This window comes from Halichoeres trimaculatus, unplaced genomic scaffold, assembly GCF_033239565.1.
Source record: "Halichoeres trimaculatus isolate MK-OKI-2021-1 unplaced genomic scaffold, fHalTri1.1 fHalTri1_scaffold_14, whole genome shotgun sequence".
Classification (NCBI taxonomy): domain Eukaryota; kingdom Metazoa; phylum Chordata; class Actinopteri; order Labriformes; family Labridae; genus Halichoeres; species Halichoeres trimaculatus.
This window is the reverse complement of record NW_027437192.1, coordinates 16,887,555-16,910,054: the sequence shown is the minus strand read 5'-3', so window position 1 is coordinate 16,910,054 and position 22,500 is coordinate 16,887,555. Positions and strand designations below refer to the sequence as shown.

General features: G+C 40.7%; 2 protein-coding genes across 4 annotated transcripts; one reads left to right on the top strand and one right to left on the bottom strand.

Annotated features, from left to right (window-relative positions):
• The first annotated feature begins 533 nt into the window (after positions 1 to 533).
• ccn4a (cellular communication network factor 4a) lies at positions 534 to 8,395 on the top strand. 2 transcript variants are annotated; one of them, XM_074686359.1, is made up of 5 exons: positions 534 to 760; positions 5,011 to 5,299; positions 6,191 to 6,445; positions 7,381 to 7,574; positions 7,665 to 8,395. In XM_074686359.1, exons 1-5 carry the CDS (start codon positions 713 to 715, stop codon positions 7,962 to 7,964), a joined length of 1,086 nt encoding a protein of 361 aa, XP_074542460.1. In that variant the 5' UTR covers positions 534 to 712; the 3' UTR covers positions 7,965 to 8,395. The 2 variants fall into 2 exon arrangements, with proteins under 2 accessions (XP_074542460.1, XP_074542461.1); XM_074686360.1 differs by lacking the exon at positions 534 to 760 and adding an exon at positions 4,834 to 4,934.
• Positions 8,394 to 22,000, bottom strand: ndrg1a (N-myc downstream regulated 1a). Of its 2 annotated transcripts, XM_074686357.1 has the most exons (16): positions 21,845 to 22,000; positions 18,138 to 18,215; positions 17,681 to 17,716; positions 15,172 to 15,277; positions 14,378 to 14,498; positions 13,983 to 14,045; positions 13,822 to 13,882; positions 12,906 to 12,992; positions 12,733 to 12,789; positions 12,538 to 12,641; positions 12,340 to 12,396; positions 12,182 to 12,233; positions 11,539 to 11,586; positions 11,069 to 11,104; positions 10,696 to 10,747; positions 8,394 to 9,866 (listed from the first exon to the last, which is right to left on the bottom strand). In XM_074686357.1, the coding sequence occupies exons 2-16, from the start codon at positions 18,192 to 18,194 to the stop codon at positions 9,637 to 9,639; spliced, it is 1,167 nt and encodes a 388-aa protein (XP_074542458.1). In that variant the 5' UTR covers positions 18,195 to 18,215; positions 21,845 to 22,000; the 3' UTR covers positions 8,394 to 9,636. The 2 variants fall into 2 exon arrangements, with proteins under 2 accessions (XP_074542458.1, XP_074542459.1); XM_074686358.1 differs by lacking the exons at positions 17,681 to 17,716; positions 18,138 to 18,215; positions 21,845 to 22,000 and adding an exon at positions 15,778 to 15,929.
• Between the last annotated feature and the right edge of the window lie 500 nt (positions 22,001 to 22,500).

The following is a 22,500-nucleotide window of genomic DNA, read 5'->3' as shown; positions in this document are numbered from 1 at the left end:
CCATATAATATTCATAGGTAACATCATTAAAGGCTGCTGGTTATCTGCCTGCGTGTCCCGTCTTTAATATACCATCAAATCACCCTCTACTGTATGCACCAACAAAGAGTCAAGAAGTCAGGAGGAGTCAGGATAGTGTCCTCTTTCATGAAAACAGAAACAAAGGCACATTAATACACTTATCTTGTATTAGAAAACTATTGTTTTGTGACCATGCCAACACCTAAACTGCAGTAATCTAAACTCTGACAGTGACTCTTGACTGAATCTCCATCACTTTCAGCACAATGCATGAGTGTAGCATGTGAAACCCGAAAATACCCGATGGTGTCCTTTAATCTGAACTGAGATAACAGCTAGCCACAGGGACCTCTGCTTGCCCCCGGGTGCGGGTTTGCAGACACGCCCTAGCCACCGGGACTCTCCGGAGAGGAGGAGGAGGCGGGTCGGGTGAAAGTGGAGCGGAGGGAAAGAGGAGAAACCTTCCCCTCTCTGTCAGAAGTATGCGGGGCTCGTCCTCTCAGACCTTACGTCAGCCGGGACTCTTTAACAGGCTGTCAGCCGCAGTCCAGACAGAGACAGAGGTGGTGGAGGAGAGGAGGATGACAGACACGGCACGAGGAGGATGTAGCACACCTGTGGGGGGCTGCGTGACGAGCGTTTAACGCGGGACTCTTTCCGGATTCAATGCATTTGCACTTTCACACCAGTGATGAGGTGGCTCCTGTTGTGGATTCTAACTGCAGCCGGGATTCAACAGGTGGGATGGAGGGCTGATTTCATGCAAACAACACTGAAAAACTTTGAATGTAAATGGCGCGGGAAGGGGAGATTTCTGATCTTATTTACACATAGACATTTATGGTGCTAGGTAATATCAGTGTACATTTTTTTTCATCATAGTAAGTTGATGCAAACGTTACTTGGGGAGATATTGAACTTTTTCCGACACTTTTCTTCCTAATGTCACAAATCAATGACCAGAGTTTTGATATTTTATTATAATGACTTTAAATCGAGTTAGGTTTGGTTGAAGACTTCAATTCAACATCAACAAACTTTTTGTCTCAACTTGTTGATGCTCAAAGATTGTTAGCCTCCCGTTAGCAGCCTTCCACGTATTAAAGTCTTCCCCCATTTACATAAAAGGTCACATTTAAGGTAACACAATACACTGACTATAGAAACAATCATGACGTTGGATACTTATAAACTTATTTTAAAATTGACAGACCGACCTGAACCTCATCCTTTCCTCTCGGAGTAGCGGAATAAGTTATTTCTGACATTTATCATTGTTCAAAGTGACATGCTAACAGCTGCCTCACCTCAGTCTCAAGATCTATCATTTGTTGCATTTCAGTGCCACCTTGCGGTTGTATAAGAAACAGCGTTTTGATGGCTGTGATGTGTTTTCTGCCTGTATTTTCAGCCTGGGACCCCTTGAAAATATAAAACCAATATGGTCCAAATCTGTGAATAAATCCTTTGGTCTTATTCAAGACATTTACATTGCATTTTGTCTCATGCTTGAACATCCAAGCAGGCCAAAGCAATTTAAATAATAGTAATAATAATAAAATATTAAATATTGGATATAATGTAGGTTATTGCTTACTTTTGTCATTTTGTGACATGAATTTCAAGCATTTTCCAAACATTTCGCACAAGTTCTTTGTGGAGATTAAGATTTTATTTTTCACTATGTGTTTTTCATTTGTCACTAGGGATGGGTACCAAGCTAGGTACTTTTAAGATAAGATAAGATAATCCTTTATTGATCCCCAGAGGGTAAATTCAGGTATTGCAGCAGTACATGGCAAGTAAAAAAAGTAGCAGCATGCATTGGGAGAAAAATGAAATAAAATTACATATAGTTTGTTTTTTGGACAAAGGAAGGATGACATGAAAAAGCAAAAACAAAATAGGTTTTTATCGGTACCGACCAAATTCTGTCAAAAGTACCTAGTACCGATTCACATAAAACTAAAAGGTACCATATTTAGGTACCTAAATGCATCCTTGTGACTGTAAGGGAGTGGAAGAGTAGGAGATTTTCCATGCTGGACATGAACACAGCATTCAAGGTTATATATTGAAGAATGAATATGTTAAATTGAAAAAATATGTATTTTATTCTTCAATAAATTAATATTATATTACCACTATAACACAGAAAGTAGGGATGGGTATCTTTAACATTTCAAACTAAACGGTACCGATGCCCAGTACCTGGCAATCCGTACCAGTACTCAACGGTACCAAGTTTCGGTACTTTTTTGTGTTAATATAGTAAAAAAATCAATTTGTTTAATAATAAAATATTAAAAATTTCAATTTGACATATTTATTTTTCAATATATAACCTTGCAATGCTGCATTTATTTCTAGCATGGAAAATCTTCTACTCTTCTACTCCCTCACAGTCACAAGGATGCATTTAGGTACCTAAACATGGCACCTTTTGGTTTTATGTGAATCGATACCTGGTACTTTTGACAGGATTTGGTCGGTACCTATAAAAGCACCTAATTTTGTACCCATCCCTAACAGAAAGTACCAAAAATTGGTACCGTTGAGTACCGGTATCGATTGACAGGTACCGGGTATAGGTACCATATCGTTTCAAATGTGAAAGGTACCCATCCCTATTTATCACATTAACATTTACAGAAAAAAAACAAAAAACTTTTGGCTCACATTCTCTTCCCCGTTCCCAGGGTCACCTTTTCCATCCCTGCTCTCAGATCAGAGGTCATCAAGTGTTGACTGACTGGGAGGAGCGATCATACTAACAGCATTCTTTGTCTGCCCCAGACACAAGAGGAAACATTATTCCTACAAACTGACCCTCATCAAAACAGAAGCTACACTATAAGCATTCAAATAAAAAAATGTTGGCCTGAAAATGATTTTTTGGTTAAGCAAACAAAAAGTTTCTGAAATATCTGCTTCTGTTATCTTTGCAATGATGAAGTCCTGTCAAAATGAAATCATGCTGAACTGAGCGGATATAATCTTCTCATCTGTGAATTAACCTGATAGCTGTAAGCTTAGTGACCTCTTCTGAAGAATGGCTCAGTGGCATGACTGTGACTCCAACTCATTTATCTACATTAGCTATTAGCACTGCGCCTGGTAGCTATTAATACAACCTTAATGCCTCTGAAGTTCAAGGAAAGATCTCAGGGATGTGACATATAGGGTACACAAGGGTTTCATAAGGTGATTAAGCAGGTTTACTCTCAATTAAATGCAGATTAAGTCTGCATGCAACAGTGTGTGTGTGTGTGTGTGTGTGTGTGTGTGTGTGTGTGTGTGTGTGTGTGTGTGTGTGTGTGTGTGTGTGTATAAAAGCATGGGGCTCTGCTGTTCCAGACTTGATGTGATGATTAGAGTGTTAGGACTCAGTTTGTAGAGCTGTGACGATATGCTATTCTCACAATTGATTCTATTACGATTTTTGGGGTGCCGATTTGATTTAAATTGTGATCGATATATAAGATTTTCACAATTTTTTGTGTACTTTTTTTAACACCAGACCATGTGAAATAAGTTAAATGATGATGATGATGTCGACCGTATCAGGAGCCATATTTTCCCATTAAATGCACATCATGTGAGTCAGAGAGAAACAATTCACACTCTGCTGGAGAAAAGTGGTAACGTTTTTACAATCCAGTTTATTGATAAAGACTGCAACGAAGAATTTGATTTGAATTTTTTTTTTGCAAAGAATCCTGATTTTGATATAGTCAAACAAAAATCCATATATATCAATTTTTGATTTTTTTCTCCCACCCCTATCAGTTTGCCCCCCTGTTTATGTAAAAATTTACGAGGGACATGATGTTTTATGATGAGTCTTAATATAGGCCCTTCATGATTTTGTTTTATTATTCAGGTTCAATTAAAACGAACATCCTCTGCATGAAGGGAAAGAAGGGACAGCTTTGTCTGCAATAATTTGTTGCAGATACATAAACTAGATTTCACTGTGTTCCACACTAAAAGAATTATCTTCTGGCATTGTCACAAGCACACCCTGTTCTCAAAACAAGCAGAATTTAATTTCCACTCTGAACACTGGTATTTGTTTTTTTAAAAAAAAAAAATCTCCAATGGGACTTGTTCATCCTCTGTCCAAAACTAACCTCAGAGCGCCAGGCTGCTAATGTGACCCATGTGGCCTCTTTCATGAAGAACATCTGCACTTAAGAGCTGTGGAGCTTTTTGCAGTGTGATCTGTCTCTTTACGGAGTGTAAAAACACTCAGGGAGGGAGCTGTCGTCAACTCTTATTGGCAGGATTTTGGAACAGATCCGTGCAGTCGGTTGCAGATTAAAAACATGATGATGGAGTACTTCCAGAGTGTTAAGCACATACAAGACTTGACATTATTGATCTAAGTAGATTAACTTACTGGGTGTTTTATTAGTTTCACAGCCTTATTTAATTTATTGCACAACATGACAAGATGTTGGAAGGCTGAAGTGTTTTACCCACGTGGGCGCCTGAGAAGTAAAACACATTGCTTCTCTAAAAGGGACCAAAATACCTTTAATTTTTTAGTCAACTGTTCTTTTATTTTATACAAACAAGAAAAGGAAAGCCTAAAAAAAGTTATTTTTTTGTCTCACTGGTGTTTGAGAAACCCTCTTTTCAGCCTCTGTTTGAAATGCTAAGTTTTAGCAGCTGTCTCTTTAAGGCTCCAGCTCCACAAACCTCCCTTCCCTCTGATTGGCCAATCACCTGGAGGTCTATTGGGGCAGAGCTCAAGACAGACAGTGGTGTTTCAAGCCCGCCCCTCCAATGTGTCTCAAAACAGTTCGGAAGTCCACCTGTGATGACCTCATTATTTCAGCATCTGTAACGGAGATCTTTCAGTGTTTTTAGAAAGAACTGTTTTGAAAAGTTTTCAGACAGATTCAAGGGTAACATCAATATGCAGCAGTTTGAAAATTTGTACCCCCTCTTTAAATCCCTATTTATCCACTTTCCTCTCCTCAGGCCTACTCCCAGAATTCCACTGCCATGCCGCCTGCCACAGCTGTCACAACCCCGGCTGTGGACTTCTACAACAGGACGCAGTACTGCAAGTGGCCCTGCGAGTGTCCCAACGTCATCTCTTCCTGCCCTCCAGGCGTGAGCCTCCTCATGGATGGCTGTGATTGTTGCAAGGCCTGCGCCCGGCAGGTGGGTGAGGAGTGTAACGAGGCGGACACCTGCGACTACCACAAGGGACTGTACTGTGACTATAGCGCGGACAAGCCTAGGTACGAAAAAGGAGTGTGTGCATGTAAGTGTCACTCAACAGAAACAAACTACAATTTTCACACAGCAGGGAATGGTTTAAATGATATTTTTGTGGCGTTTAAGTTCACAGTCTACAAAGAGTCATAGTTACCCCTAAGAAGCAGAACATTGATCATAATCTAAATGCTGTCTGCTCAACACCTGTCAGTCATGAATCTTCTCTGAGTTTTGTCTGCTGTTTTTGACAGCATTAGAGTTGTGCTAACCATTACTTTTACTGTGATATCTCTCAAAATTATGTCACTCAAATCATACTCACAGCTGTGTATTTATAAAAAGGTTACATCGATACTAACCACATATGGAAGTGTTTATGACATTTCAAGCCTAAATTCAACATGCTTTTGTGGTTTTATCATTTTGGAAAGGATGTCAAATTTTTAATTTGCCTAAAGTATTTCTGATTACAATAGATAGAAACCAAATTAAGGAATGATATTGCCCCTAAATTTAGTTAAGATATACAGAATATTTCATAATATGAAGTAGCGTCAGTTGCACAGGTCAGAGATGTGATGTTGTGCCAGCGCTGAAAATCTTTAAAAAGATCTGTTTTGTTTTATTTTTTAGTTTGTAGCACAAGTGATCATCTCACTTCAACAACTGCATGCAGTATGTCTCCTTATAGCTGAAATGTACTGCAAACCACCTTAATGAGCTTATATATAATGGACAAACCATATGTTTTCTGTGTTAAGGGGGAGTACCTTCGGCTGTGACACATTTATTATAATGTGGAACCAACTGTAATAACTCTGATAAATGTGAAAGAAGTGAACTTTGTTCTATTCTTTATTTACATTGAGTTAATGGAAGAGTGTGGTGGTGTGTTTTCATTGTCATGTCTCTCTAATGTGTGTCTGCTCTCTGTCAGATATGGTGGGATCGGGTTGCGAGCACGATGGAGTGATCTATCGTAATGGGCAGAGCTTCAGTCCTAGCTGTAAATACCAGTGTGTGTGTGTGAACGGTGCCATCGGCTGTGTGTCACTGTGCACTGAGTCCCAGCCTCCTCGGGTGTGGTGCCAAACCCCACGCAGGGTCAAAGTCCGAGGACAGTGCTGTGAGAAATGGATCTGTGATGAACCCAAAAGAGGACGCAAGACGGCGCCACGGCACGCAGTAGAAAGTAGGATGCTTGTGTTAAACGTTCATATTTTGGGGGTTGTAGGTTACTGTGGCAACTCTGCCTTCATTCTTTCAATTTTCTAAAGCACTGACAAATCTCCTCATTTCCTCTGAGCCCTCGATGCGCAGCAGGTTCATGGTTGAGTTTGGAAACATCAGACAAGCTAAATCAAAGTGAATGCATGAAGTAAAAGAGCAAAAGTGCACTTCTTGGAAAAGTAACTGACAGTGTCCAGCAATTGCAGTCAAGTTGTGAGACTTGTTGCATTAGTCGGGCAAAATTTCTGCAGACAGATAAGATTATATCCATTGTTTATCAGGCTTAGATTCAATAGGTACAATGCTGCTGTTACAGCTGTGTTTGAATTTGGCAGTCTGTAGCTGTGGAGTGATGTGAGTACAGATTGTTATCCTTGAGGGCTATGAGGTTTGGGTGTGTGCACATGTGTGCGCAGGGACAGACCAATCCTTTCCTGTGGGAGCCCTCACACAGTTTCTGGTTCACGTCCAGTTTCCAGTCATTTAGTGTCAGCGGTGCTGTGGAGGGAGCGATGGGAGAGAGGATGTCTTTGTGTTTGGAAGCATGGAGATCAGACTCAGTTTACAGCTCAAACACAAAGATCTAGTTTACACACAGACTGATGAAAGGAGTGTGGGTTAGTGTATGCGTATATACAAATATAAGATTTATGTCCAGTTTTTCCTTTATTTTAAAGGGACAAAGAAAGTCTAAATAGATCCTATTATTAGAAACAGGTTTAGAGCCTTTTAATAGTTAATGTTATAAAAAATTGTCCACAACAGATAAGGTGTCCTGTCTTCTGTTTCGCATCCTTTTCTGCATTATTTTTTAGAACAGAACCAAAATGTTGTGGTCAGACATTTGAAGCTGTGCAGGTTATGGTTTATTTACCTCCCTTCTCTATGTTGCTTCAGCTCCCCCAGCTGAGACCAGGAGCTGGCACAAGAACTGCATCAGCCAGACTACCTCATGGAGCCCCTGTTCAAAGACATGTGGCCGCGGTCTGTCCATGAGGATCTCCAACGCCAACGACCAATGTGAGCTGGTCAAAGAGTCTCGTCTCTGCAACCTGCGGCCCTGTGAGGTCGACATTACCAAACACATCAAGGTAACTAATGAGTTAGAAGATCAACCAAGAGTAACAGTAAAACTAAAAAGGTTCTCTTAAGTAATTATTTTTATTGTTTTCCACAATCAGCCGGGGAAGAAATGTCTGAACATCTACAGAGAAGATCAGCCCTCAAACCTCACCATCTCTGGCTGCACCAGTAAGAAGCAGTACAGACCGAAATACTGCGGCGTCTGCACAGATGAGCGATGCTGCATCCCCTACAAGTCCAAAACGATCGACGTGGACTTTGAGTGTCCGAACGGGTCTGGCTTCACCTGGAAGATGATGTGGGTCCAGGCCTGCTTCTGCAACCTCAGCTGTAAAAACCCCAACGACATCTTTGCTGATTTGGAGAGCTACTACGGTTACCCAGAAGTCATGAACTGAGAACAGCTGTGGATCAGGGGCCCACACCTTTGGACTGTACATTCTGTGTTTACGTGTAAGGGAACATCTTTTTTTTTTCCTATTGGAAAAATCTGTAAATATAAAATGTAAATGTGTCCCAAAAACAGATTCATGAGTATGTTGTGCTTCTGACAAATATTTGAATAACTGCTTTGCACATAAAAAAGGATAAGTGGGAGTGTGAAATATCAAAGACCTTATTTATTTATGGAGTTTTTTCATGTTATAACACGTCCACCAAAACCTGTCTGTCTTTAAACTCACAAGAAGATAATATTACGTGTAAATGTGTCCATTTAAATGCCATCAAATTTACTGTGTAGTGAGTGTGTCAAAGGTTTAAAGTACCAAAGACTTATTGTAGGACAACTTGTTTGAATATGCAATAAACACATGATGAGGGAAGAGCAGTTTTGAGTTTTTATTGTCATTTTTTTTAATAAATACAAATTGTTATGTCACTTTAATGCTTTTCTACAGCATTAGACAGTTGTGAATTGCACCTTTACAAAGCCATGTAGGTCCTCTACAAAGCAAACTGTTGCTGTAGTGCAATTAAAAATACAGGAGCAGAAGATGTCAGGTAAGTTTCTACAGCTAGCCTCATGTTAATATATGGAGCTATCATGTTACTCACCCCAAAAAAGCCACAACTACATGGGAGCATCACACCAACAGAGTGAACAATTCCATGGCACATCTTTGTTCCTTTGTGCTTGATTGCATAGAAATCATCATCGTCATCATCATTATAAAAAAGGTTTGTCTGAAGCCATGATCTTTTAATGAAGCAAAGGGTGTTTAAGATTTTCAATTTGTGTTTCAGAATGGGTTTTTGATTTGTTAAAAAGCGTACAGTCTTGATGGAATGTAGTAAAAAATTATCATTTGATTCCTGAAAAGTTTTAGAAGTCCACCAGAGAAAAGCGACTGTTAAGATAACAGGGAATGTTCTGGATAAAAGTCATTGGCGGAGTGAAACAATGTTATTTTCTGTACATGATATACATGAAGTCTGTCCCTTAACTTTCAAAGTTACAAGGTAACCCGCCAGCTCTGTTTATCCAAGTGCCCCTCTTTCCTCTCTCCACGCCTACAAATCTGCTCCTACGTACAAATGACAAAACCTCAAACATGGAAAATAAAGACTAAATGATCAAAAAAAATGAAATTACAATGACAATAAGGAAACAGTCATTTACAGTCAGGTACATTTTGAGAAAGCTGAGTCAATGTGGTAAAATGGATACAAACAGGATGAGGGAACACAAAGAATGGAAATTAAAACATATTTTTATACGTATGAGAGATTATGAGAGATAAAATGTACAAGCTGGTGTACTCGTAGCGACAGCTTTCTCCGACATTCTCTGCTTCGGGGTTCCCAGGTGCTGCGCTGACTCTAACAACACACAAAATAAAAAAAGAGGAGCAATTTCCTGTTCAGAGATATGTTTGAACCCTTGGAATGATATCTCAGCTGCAGATGAGTGTTCATGTGCGTTTTCACAATCCCAGGTTTCCCTCTCTATGGATGTGTGTGTGTGGGTAGGAATGTGTGTCAGTTAAAGGCAGCGCAGCACAAAATCGAAGGGGCCTGGACAGGTTTGTCGGAGGGGGGGGTTGTTGTCTGGAGAGTTGAGGTTTCACTTTAGCACGACACTTCAGTGGACTTGGGCACGGCTTGGTCCACGTTGCTGTTGGCTGTGCCGTCCATGGAGCCCTCCGTGTGAGAGCGAGCGCGCTGGTTCTCGGTCGTGTGGCTGCGACTGCGGTTGCCTTCGTGGGTGTGGGAGCGTGAGCGGTTGCCATCAAACGAAGTCACGCTGGAACCGGAGGCGGTGCGGGAGCGAACCAAGCGGGTCATGCTGGCAGCGGGCACTGCAGGGGAAGAAGTAGGAAGACTGAGTATGGGTGCTGATGGTCATAAGAAAAGCACAAGTAAATTTGCTAATATGTGATATCATCCTTATAAGACAGGAAAACCCCTGTGAAAAACTTGTTGGTCGGGTTTCCTCTCTTTTCTTTATGTGTCAATATTTATCCTTAATTGCTTTAGCAGCTCATGCTGAGGCCTCAATATTCATTTTGGTCTGTTTCATAACAAGCTGAAAAATGTAAGGCACTTGTGAGGAATTTTCTATCAGTGTGAAGTTTGATGCCCCCATGTGGACAAAGTGGAAAACTTTAAAAAGTCTTTTCCTTCAGTGTCTTTTCTTTCTATCATCACACTAACATGTCATTTCTCAAAAAGCACAGTATGGAAAATTTTAACCTTGGCTTTGATGGTTTAGCCTGCATTGTCTACATTTTGAGTGACAAGTAGTTTGTGTTTTCTTTCCTAAATCAGCTGTTTTTAGATAAAGACTGAACAGCTTGAACTTGAATCTTGCATTTGTTCTTCAAAATTAAGAATAATATCTAACATTCTTCTACTACTGTGTTTGTACACTCAGTACTCCTGTAGTACAAAAACATCTGGAGCCGTCCTTAAGCTGAGTGCAGGTTACACCCCAGTGAGCACACAAGTCATTTATTAACAAACACTAGAGGGGAGAGAGGAGGACACTAAGGCCAAAGAAGATTTTTCTCTCACCACAAGATGGCAGAAAACTGATTTCATAAAGTGTCGACACACACAGAACCAAACAATTTCCTTTAGCTCAACATTACTGAGAATAACTGTATACTGGATGTTTCGAGTACTTACTGTATCCCATGCCCTGAATGAAGTACTTGAAAGCTTCTGTCAGTTTTCCAGGCTGTAAGGAAGCAGAATACAGAGGGTGACAATGAGTCCTCCTGTCACTAATTATCACACTTGTTTACGTGACACTGACAGACTCAATTTGTCATCCGACAGATTACCGCCCAGGCTCTGATATGAAACAGCTTCTGTGAACAGGTGCTGTGCAGAGCGAAGGATTACAACCTGACAACCAGGGTCTATGTCTGCTACTTGCTAATGCTCTTAAGTGCAACCTTCTTTAGCCACCCATTCATCCACCTGGTGTGTAAATGAATGGATGGATGGCACAAACAATGTCAGGCTCTTTTAGTTTCTGCTGCACACACATACACACCTGGTCAACTTGAGGCAAGCCTCCACAGTCTGCCATCTGGAGGGGGAAGGGGAAAAAACACCATTAGCATTTAGCGTGTTAGCACTTTTACACTAAGCAGAAGAAGACACACACCATTACTCCCGGGATTACACTCGACATGTCCTATTTGAACACCTCTTCCCCGCTGCTTCCCATTAGTGTTCCTCAAGATCCTGAACATTTGACCCCAATAAATGGCACCTGTTTTAGCTCTGAGTGCTATTTGTTTTCAGTCAAGGACCATAAATTTGCCACAGGTGAAAAGAAGTAGGTCAGCTGCAGCAGATTGCCAAGGACTCATGCTCACGCACTGATTCATCCAGCTTTCCAAAGGACTGGTTAATATGTCACCAGCTAATTGCTGAGTCACTGGAATCTTATCAGCTGATGCGTTTCCATGAAGGCTATTATAATCTGACTGAGGAGGTGGGGGAGAATTAGGCTTTTACCTTCAGCAAGGTGGTCTTTGTTGGGTCCAGCTTGGTGTTGCAGTCAACCTGAAGAGAAAAACATATATTCAGCAAAAATGTGTAAAATGAAACCAATATTATTACATCCATCTGCCCTTTATTGCATTTTGAGCTGAATTCTGTGGAGGCGAACTTATTATCACAGTATCCTTTTATTTAGTTTTCTATAATTTTTTTGTGTTTTCGAATTTACATATGGGTGTTAAGTAAGAAATTAGAACAAAAAGAAGATTTCATAAGGCTTGATGAAAATACTGATATTTCTGAAATGTGTTGGCTATCTTTAAAAATTCAGCTCAAAGTATCATTTTCATTTTTAGCTTTGGCTCATACCTGCTAACAGTTTAGAAACAGTTTTCCTGTCCAATCTGCAGCACTGCTCTGATCTAACAGCAGTCAGAGATTAAAACTGCCCTGCATCACTTGACTTCTGTTCCCAACTTTGTTCTCGCCTAAGTCATGCTCAAGAGTTGTCCCTGAGCGTTTAATCTTGCATGTCTTTTGGGCTTAAATGGTTGGCTGAAGTGAATGGAAAGCACGTTCCTCACATGTTAAACTGTGCTGAGAAGTCTAATCATTAGCATCAAAGGCTTGTTTTGAATGGCTTTGCGCCAAAACTCACCACAGCGTCCACAGCAGGCGAGCTGTCACCAACCACCAGCAGACTTGGGCACCTGGATTACAGATACATTCAATCAAAAAGCAGCTCAGGCTTAATATTATATTTCATGTACTGTATAGTATTTGTTGATGTTTGATTGTTGCTTTTTGACAACTTACTTGAGAGTTCTGACGTTGCTTCCAGGGACCGGCCTCTCAATTTCCAGATCCCTCCGACTGCAGAGAGAGACAAGTTAAAAGAAAATGCTTCCAGGTAATTTCCATCATTTTCTTTTTCATTTTTGAGCCTTAGTCAAAAATTAACACTACTCCTCCTGAAAGAGGCATTTTGAATACATAATTTAACATTATTTCTACCTCTCATAGGACTTGACAAAGAGATGCAGGTTAAACTGGTTCATGTCATTGACAATGCTGTGGCGGAATGTTCCAATCAAGTCCTGGTTGTGGTGGATTTCCTCCTGTGGAGACCAAACAACAAATCCATCACCTCATAGAGCTGCTGAGAAACAGAGTGGGAAAAGTGGGAAAAGAGGATTTTTAAATGTGTACCTTTCCAAAGAGGTGGGAGATGATCGTGTCAGGCTCAGCATGGGTCCATCCATGAATCTGAAATTATTCATAAAACATAAACTTTTCATCAGTTTGCATGCTTTGGACAAAAAATTTAAAGGGTACTTCTGTAAAAAAAATTCTCATTGGTTCAACCTATTACCATGTCTCACCTTGTGTGCGGCCCAGTCCATCCATCCCTCTGCACATGGGTTAATGTTGATGAGCACCAGTCCTTCAACCATGTTTGGGTAGTCCAGCTAAAACACACACAGCAACAAATATGAGCACACATGCTACATTTAGCTAAGAACTACGGGTACCTATTTTCTGTGAAGACATTCATCTGTCTAGGAGGCTAATGAATGGTTTGGTCTGACACCAAGCCTATGTATTGCAAGGCCAGGAAGACATTAAGATTATGTGTACCTATGTATATACGTGTATCTGGTATGTAAACACATGGGTACACGAGAGCCCTGTGGGCAGGCATGTATGAATGTATGTGTATGTGCATATATGTACATATGTCAGTGAAGATGTGTTGCTGCTTTTTCACTGATTCACTTTTTTATTATCATTTTTATTGATTTTTATTGATATTTCATTTTCCTATGTGTTTGTATTCTGTCTTTTTTTTGTTTGTTATTCAGGAAATACAGGGAGGACAGGGTGGGTTAAAAAAAACCTGGCTGAGTCATTCCATCTCTGATTTAGTTTCAGGACTGATATTTCTGTTGTCTTCTGTGCTAATTTATTAATTGGAAATAATAAAAAAAGATGTGCATCTATGATTTAATTCACACATTTAAATCATTTTGAAGTTGAGATACTGGGTAAGCTGCAGCAAAAGAGTTAAAAGTTCTATCTCTTTCAGTCTTGTGTCAACACGGTGAGGCTGCCTACTGAGTACAGTGTTGGTGTTGAACTGAACTGGAACATTCCTGAGACTTTTATGGCTCAGCAGGCTGGAGCAATAAGCTGTGCTTTATTGCCAAAAACAGCAATAAGAAACACTTCTGCTAATCCTTAAATGATTAAAACTTATAATTATTAAGCCTGAGTGAGAGGGGCAGGGGAGGGACTTACAGCAAATCTGGTCAGAATGTAGGCCCCGGCTCCAATGCCCATTCCAATAACGCTCTTCAGCCTGCAGTCAAGGAGACATGGATACTGTTAGAACAACAGGTTAGAAAATATCTTTGATTGAAGGGTGGAAAAAGTCATGTGAAAACTGCAGCTCAGCGTACCCAAAGTGCTTCAGCACATGTGGGAGGGTCTCAGCTACCTGGTCCATGGATGGGTACTCATATCTGGAGAACAAAACACACTTCATTCAAGACTTTACAATTTATTTACAACATCTAATCACCACTTTATCACTCTGTATTGTTGCTTCTAACAGCCATCTGTGTTTCACTATCTGTCTCCACAGCGCGTTCTGTTCAGGTAGCCTTCACATGAGGCAAAGTTCATCCATCAAAGCACAGAGATTAGGCTAAAAAGATAAACACCTTCACCTGCGGCACACTTAGCAAATTAGGTCGTCTTAGGAACATCCACACTGATCTATCTCTCCAGTCAAAGTTCACAGACAGCTTGACATACATAAAAGTGTCCTTGCATGTTTATGTGTCTGGCTCACCCAGTGGAAAAGGTGTTAGCGCCCTCTTGCTGCCCGGGGGCATCGACATGACACACAGCAAAGTGCTGCATGATCTCCGCCATGTCCTCGTGGTTGAAGAGCGTGTCCCAGCAGGTTTTGTCTGGCAAAGGAAGATGGAGGTGGATAAGTGACTCTTGGCAGGAACGACCTAAAGTAACCTGAATGAGGGTCGCTCAGGGTTTTTTTTTTGTAGGTGCAGTCAGTCAATTTATGTTTGGAAGATTAAATACCATCATCAAAATGTTTCAGTAAGCTGTCAAAGTGGCCTATTTAACAACTTTTATGGAAAATGCTTGAAGGCCAAACATTAAAATTTTCCAAGTCAGACTTGAACAACTGCAGATGCAATTGTTCCGGTAATGCACCATATTTAGAGAGTAATTAACATTGTTTGATCTGATTCAACCCTCCTGAATCTTCTTTTTGGTGAATTTCTGTGCATCACAACAGACAATAAAAATTCTCTCACATTCTCATTTTCTTATTTTACATTTCATCTTTCAATGATTAAAAAGACAGATTGAGTTCTTTAAAGGACCTGACAGAGGCCACGGGCCAACTAACTAATAAACATCAACAGGCCAATTAAATAGGTCACCGGCTGCACTGCGGTAGACTTTGCAGTGAGGTTACAGCTAGAGACACGACAGTGATGTAGTAAACTTCATAAAGAATTACCATGTTAGAACTAATGAATAACGATTAGAATACAAAGACCTTTTTGCCACAACAACAGATGTTGTTTTAAGAGCTAAATACGGGGGCAGGCTTACGGTTCAGTCCAATGTCGTGGTAGGTGAGGATCACTGGTCTGTCACCCTTTGGGATCCCCTTCATTGTACAATGAACTCTTCCAAAAGGAGTTTCCACATCGTGCTCCTATTGGAAGCAAACAGAGACCAAACTTTAAATAAAGCATCTGGAACATTTTTCTTCTAAATAATAAGGTCAAACACTGACGGCATCTGAGGAGAACAATATTCATCAGAATATTCGATAGATTTATTGTACAAACGTATTTACAACTTCTTTTCGCACAATTTGGCAAAAAACGTTCTAAATGAGGCATAAACAGTAGTTTCATTATTGCCTGATCCAATTATAGAAATCCTCTTAACCCAATTAAAATTAAAGTGTTTCTTTATCTTATTTGTCAATAAAGCTCTGAAACAGCCAGAACACTTTAAGGTTTGCTCAGTTATCAAGATCTGGTCTATCCCTGTCATAAGGAACGAAAATTAAACATGACAAATGTAAAGATAGTATATATAGCGCCAACACCTGCAAACACCTCTATCAGAAGCTGTCGTCCAACACGAGGAAAAGGCCAACAAATCTAAGCAACAAATTCTGCAAAATACAGCCTTTCGTGTACTCACGCTGACTTCAATCTCAGCAACAATCATCTCCACATCAGAATCTTCCAGAACCATGTTAGCCAGAGACGAGTTTGCTCGCTACTGAACAAGAGTTTGTGCAGTGGCTCCCTGAGCTATAAATCCAAATGTTGGTAAGCCTCTGAAATTGTTTAGCCCTGCTGAGAGCTCAGTTTTATACCCCCACTGCTTACCAGCTGGCTTAAGCTGCTGGCCTCCCATGGTGCCTTGCAGGCTGGTCAAAACAAGCTAACTCTGGCTGAAGAGATCTCTAAATTGGATCAGCCAATGTCAGACAGAGGGCCATTGGCTATAGTGTGGTTTACTTGACTCTAAAGTGGGCGTGTTATCGATGAGACACATGCTGCAGTGTTTATTCAGCAATGTTTCTGGAAATATGTCCAGATAAATTAATTTTACTCAAATCCTAAAATCAGGACACAGTTCCCTCTTTTTTTCTGGTGGCTAAAAACAAGACACACAGTTTCCTATAAACACTACATGAAAAGGTCATCACTGACTGATTCAGCAAGCCTGTAAATGTTTGTACAGTTTGAAGTTGAGTTTGCTATGGAAATTTTAAATTAGATATTTCACAAGTGAAATATTCAAAGCATAAGTAAGTTGGTCAGTGTTTATACTCAAATACTTTTACTAACAGAAAAAAATGACAATACAGTTTTGTAGAAAGACATCCTGGCGGATAATTTTTCACTCAGTGGAAAGTTATAGTTTATGTATGATGTCAATTCTTCTTTAAATAACGCAGGAACTGTTTGAGTGTTGATTCAGTCAAAACAAAAACAAATCTGCCCTGTGGTAACCTGACCTGTGGGTCTACACCTGCCGGGTAGTTTTCAAACCAGTTTTGGCTGCTTCACACCGGCTCTGTGGGAACATCCAAGTGGACGTAACATACATAAACAGCTAAGGATTCCCCTTGCTCCACCCACCCTCCATATTCACTGGACAACAGCTATGAGGGAAGCACAGGTGATATAATCCAGCAGTGTGGTAAGTGTTAATGTAATCTCACACCTGTTTTTCAGAAAGCCAGTATATGTATGGATGTTTGTATAGATGTATGTCTGAAAGTTATAATAGAGAGGAGTGGTGGTGCTGCTGTGTCCTTTCTGAGGCATCACCTGTAGGATCAGCAGTAAACCACCATCATCATCACCCTTAAACTGAGCCTGGGTCTCTATGTGTCGGAAACTACACTGTCAAAGAGATTTCAGACACTTGTCCTGGATCCTTTGGATCATCTCACCTGGCAGTGTGACAATAAAGTCAGCTGAGCTTGAGAGGTGTTTTTTAGCTCCTTAATGGGACTGAGCCAGCTCCATAAGAGACCTGAGCCGACATCACAAACTTTGACCTCATGGGGGGTATGTTTTGAGGAGAAGGTCACAACTTTACTTGACAAGGGTGAGAACGTGTCTACATACTGACACTATACCTTTAAGACCACTTCTTGTACCTTTTAAACTGGACTGTGAGAGCCTGGGCGCTCTCCAGGGTGCTGACAGGACCCCCAGACCCAGTAGCAACAACTCACCCACCAGGGTGTGTGTGTGTGTTTATGTTTGTTATAGAGGCAGGGAAGTGGTTTAATGTGTTCTAGCTGTGCAATCTAGCAAACCTTGTACAAGCAGTATCAGGCCTTTAAGTCGCAGACTGAAATAGAGAAGGCTCAATTTGATTTCAGCCTTAATGAAATTACAGTTGATGGAAAGCCATCCCCAAAATAGATAAACAACTGTGACTGCTGAGAGAACTAAGACTTCTTCTTATTGATCAACACAGTGTATCAATAAGATAAAACAACATAATATAGCTTAATAATTATTCAAAAGAAACATGTTCAGCTGATGGAGTAAAAGGATTTCTTTGTCTGTGAACGTACCTTCACAACCAGCTGCAGCACAGCCTCTCTCAGGCCCTGCAAGGAAATAACAAAAAATATGAATCTAATACAATTACAGTGCAGCAGGGTATAATTGGATATCCCGATGATGTCATCCTGTCTCTGAAAGTCTCTGTTGTGCTTTAAACCTCAATGATTTAGCTGCTATCTTCGAAGAACTCAGTGTTGAGGGTGGAGTCATCAGGACTAAGGTCAGACAAGCATTCATGTAAACCTTTTTAGGTCAACTTAATCACATGAGTCCAAATCTGGTTAAATGTTTTTCAGAGGAATATAAGAAATGTACAGTATGAATTATAAAACATTTGCTACATAAATCACTTCTAAACGCTTTAAAACCTACTCTCATTGACTGAACTATGTGGTAAAACACTCAACAAGTCAAAGCACATCTCTCTCAAACACAGTTTGATTATGCTCAGATCAGACCACATACCGGCAGTTCCTTGTCAACCAGCAGGGGTTTGCACTCAACAACCTGGATGTCATCCATTTCGAAGCGCTGCAGAAGAGCCTGGAGGTCAGAGAGGGACGAAGAGTTAGTGTGTGACTGCCATCTCAGTCCTGTAATAAAATTTTCTTCAAGTCTGACAGCAATAAATACTCCTGTGTGCTCGTTCAGAGAGACCTATGATCAGTTCAGAGGTGCGGCACAGGCTGGCGGGCAACAGGAGGCTTATGGGAAGATAATAAAATGACACACTGTTTGAGCCTGGGATGGGCGTGTTTCTTATCAACACAAAGGCAATAACTGGGGACCTGAGCTACAGACTTGAACTCACTTTTAGTACACACACACACCCAGCACCAGAACATGCAGAGGCTGGCGCTCTGATCTGCTTGAACATGCGACCACATAATAGGGCCACACCTGAACCGCCCACGACAGAAACTCAAAGACAGGAATTCTCACGAACTACCTGAGATTATTAATGAAACATAAAGAAGCCCCTCCCTCATAACAGTCTGGACACAGATAAGAAGAAAAAAAAGGCTGAAAAATACAAGAAGCATCATGGAGAAAGGAAAAACAGGGCAATCATGAATCTGTGTTTGAGGCTGCAGCTCTGCATGCAAATTAAGTAAGCCAGTTTAGAGGGCTCTTTGTCCACTGGCACCGGTGGCTCCCGAGAGCTGGCCTTCACTGACCCAGACACAGGAAGCAACAGACACCCTGTTTCCCATCGATACATCCAAGCCTCTTTTCATGCCTCTGCTTGCTTTCTCGCTCTCTCTATTCTGTCTCTTTTCTCTGTTTGTCTTGGTCTCTGCTTGGTTGCAGTTGCTATGTTTACTCCATATAGTCGCCTTCCATCTACTCTGTGCTCTCTTTGTCTTTCCGTTTGTCCAGAAACCTGCCTTAACATCGACCAACAGGATTGAACTCAGGCTTTCAGATCACGGTGGTCCAACAAGAACAAACTGATTCATTCCATTTCAAATTCGTCCATGAGGGTCATCCTGAAAACGCCCGAGAGACACACACACAAACACACACATGTTCTTCTGACTTGGAGAACAGAGAGCGGACCAGAGCCAGCCAGATCTCACAATAGGACAGAGGAAGAGGAGTATCAAACAACAGGTTCATTTTTCTGCAGACGCCTCCAAAAACATGGCCGCCAACACAGTGCAGGATCTTTGTCACAGAGGGCACGGGTCAGCCCCCATCAAGATTCCAGAGACATGACAGAGAAGTTCACACAATGACTGAAATATGAAGCAACTTTTTTTCAGATGAGGAAGTGGGAAACAGTCTAGTGCATCAACATGAGGGGAATTTTTTAAGCCTATGTTCAAGTCTATTAGCAAACACGGCTGCGAAAATCTCCAATAGAGCTCATTAGCCCGGAATAGGACTGCAGACTTCCTCTGGTCTTGTCACCACCTGTTAGCCTGTTAGCATGTTGGCAGCAGAGAGGGAGCGCCTGGCTGAGATAACTAGGTCACCTGTTGTTTACACTAGCCGTGTGCTTCTATCTGGTCACCATGCTGAGCTAATGTTTCACCTGGGCAAAGAGCAGTTAGGAGGGCAAGTGTTAGTTTAACCCCACAGGATCCTGATACCAGGTAGAGATATGAGATATGAGAGCTGCTCTCCTGACATTTCTTATGCAACAATTTGTCGAATTCCTGCCATGAGTGAAGACGCCTGTGTGTCAAATTCCAATGATCCACATGGAAAAGCATTACAATAATGAAAATATATGCAAAGTTAGCTGAATCTGATATATCAAAACAAAAACACCCAAATTATGCATTAAAAATGAAGTGATGTTTTTATGATGCATCATTTTCTCACAAGGATTTTCCCTTTCTGCAGCAGGGGGCTTTCTTAAAACTGGCTTTGCGCCAAACTGGCTGGGTGTCATTGGCAACAGTCGCATGTTGACTTTAACCGAGTCAAACCAGTTCCGACATACTTATTCCCTTTAGGAACCTGCGTATGCATGTGTGTTTTTGAGAATGTGAAAAAACAAAAACTCTATTCTCTGTAAGATCTTTCAGGAAAGGCAGAAGTGAAAATGTGTTACGCAATCGTGAACAGGAAACAGAGGGAGGATACAGGCAAAAGATGATCTGCGTTTTTTCACCTGATATGAGAAATTAAAACCTCTTTCACTCTCTGTGGAACTTTCAAGTCAAACTCACTCAGCCAACAGAAAGATTTTACTGTTCCCCATTTAAAAGCCAGATGACAGTTTTTACACTGTGTAACAAAGACATAACATGACTATATTAACCTAATTCTATCATCCACTTATTTCCCTGCGCTTATACAAAACAAGATTTTCATGGTAGGGTTTTATAGTTGTTCTCTAAAAAGCAGATTGCAGAGATTCAGATACACGGATATATGATTTGCTCCCAGCTTTAGATGGAAAACAGTATCAACACAGACCTCCATGTTTTTTTGTTGTTGTCTTTTTCTCCAGGAAAAGTCCAGGACACATTTTAAATCAAAACATCAAGCCCAAACTCAAACCCTTCCTCTGCTTACAGACAGAGAGGGAGAAACATATGGGCTGATTTAACTTGGATAGCCAGTCTCCATTTTTAGGGAAAATCAAGGCCAGGACATCTTTCCTGCGTTGCCTGCATATAGTTTTAAATCCACGGGCGTCCATCTGCAGGAACAATGATTGCTTCCCTAATCTTTGGGAACTCACTTAATCTGTCAAATCCCTGGTTCTGAAATATCAGCAGAGTAGCAGCAGCAGGCCTGTCGGACTAAGCTGACACAGACCTACATTTTCAGATTGTAAAAGATATCAAAATGTGGGTGCGATTGTAAAGTGTTGGGTGGGGGTAATCGGGTGTTTTTTTGGGGGGGATCACAGCTCAAAAACATCAGTAGTTTAAGCTGCTGTTGTTGTTGTTTTTTATGTGATGTGTAAAAATTTATTTATATACACAAAAATTAGGTGGGAAATCATCAACCTTATGGTAAACAAGGTAGGTTGTAGTTATATTTTGATTGAGCAGATGGCAAATTTGCCTTGTTTTTTAGATCACACAAGATTTCAATAATAATTATAACCCCCCAAAATATTTTTTGTTTCATTTTTGGCATTTTTACCTCAACCCCTGACTTTTCCATAAGCCTAATGTTACAGTTTAGTTTCAATTATCAAGACATTTTTGTTTGTTTTAAATAACTAAATTAAATTCTCAACAACCCGTTTAGAAAAGCTTTTAATACTGCCTCTGTTTTGTGCGTCTGTGCTTCCAGTAAGTGTCACGTGTGTAAAGCATGTTGACCTAAGATCAGGTTCCCTCACCTGTTCTCTGGCCACCTCTTGTATTTCATAACATTAGAAATGATGTCAAAAATGAAGAACCTTCCAGAACTGCATTCAAACACTTATTGCATAGGTTAAGCAGTTGTTTTCTGCATTAACATGAGTTAGTGTTTCGCCAGGATGTGCTATGTTTTGTTTGGTGATCTTTTTTTTTCTTTTTCTTTGACTTGCGATCGATAAAATCTGAAATTATAACCCAATTTCCAACTGTACTTCAGTTGCCTTTTACTGCCAATCGGGAATGACAACGTGTCCAGACAAGCAGAGAAAATATCAACTTTCAAGTACGCGCCCAGTTCTTCATAAAACAGCGTAGTAAGTATTTAAAGCAGAAACATACCTTTTGGTTTTATCTCTGATTGTCTGAAGATAAAAACTCCTCAAAAAAGTCCGCAAAACTTTTGCTTCTTCTTCCTCTTCTTCCTTTGCAAACAGCACTATTTGTTGCGGTGACAAGAACGTTGCTTTGTTTATAACGTGCGACGCAAGGCGGATGTATGAGGGAATTTTTATAAAGCCTGGGGGGCGTGCGGCCGGCCCACTTTCCCCGCGCGCTCTCTATTGGGCAACAGCTGCTGTGGCGGAGTGATAAGTCAGCTTGACTCATTCCAGCGGTTGCACGATGAGGAAGCATCTGACAGCACTTCATGGGTTAAATGTTCAAAAAGTAAGATCAAAAACAGCCCTAGTGTTACCAAAATGACTGTAACTCTTGCCTGGAGTTTCTAGCCACTTTCATGGCTGTTGTAGTTTGCTTAAAGCTGTTGTCAGTACAAACTTTTACTTTCTTTTCTGACGACAAGTCACAGGGTGTGGTAGCTTTATTTTAACTAGCGTGTTGACTAAACAGGGAGAAATTAGATAAATGAAAAGTCAGTGCTTTCTAACACCCTTTCTGTGGATTTGTGACGCTTGACAGTTTGCGTACATGATCAGGAGGTATTACATGTGGTTTAATAGGACTCATGCTCTCTATAATGAAATCACAAGGAGTGA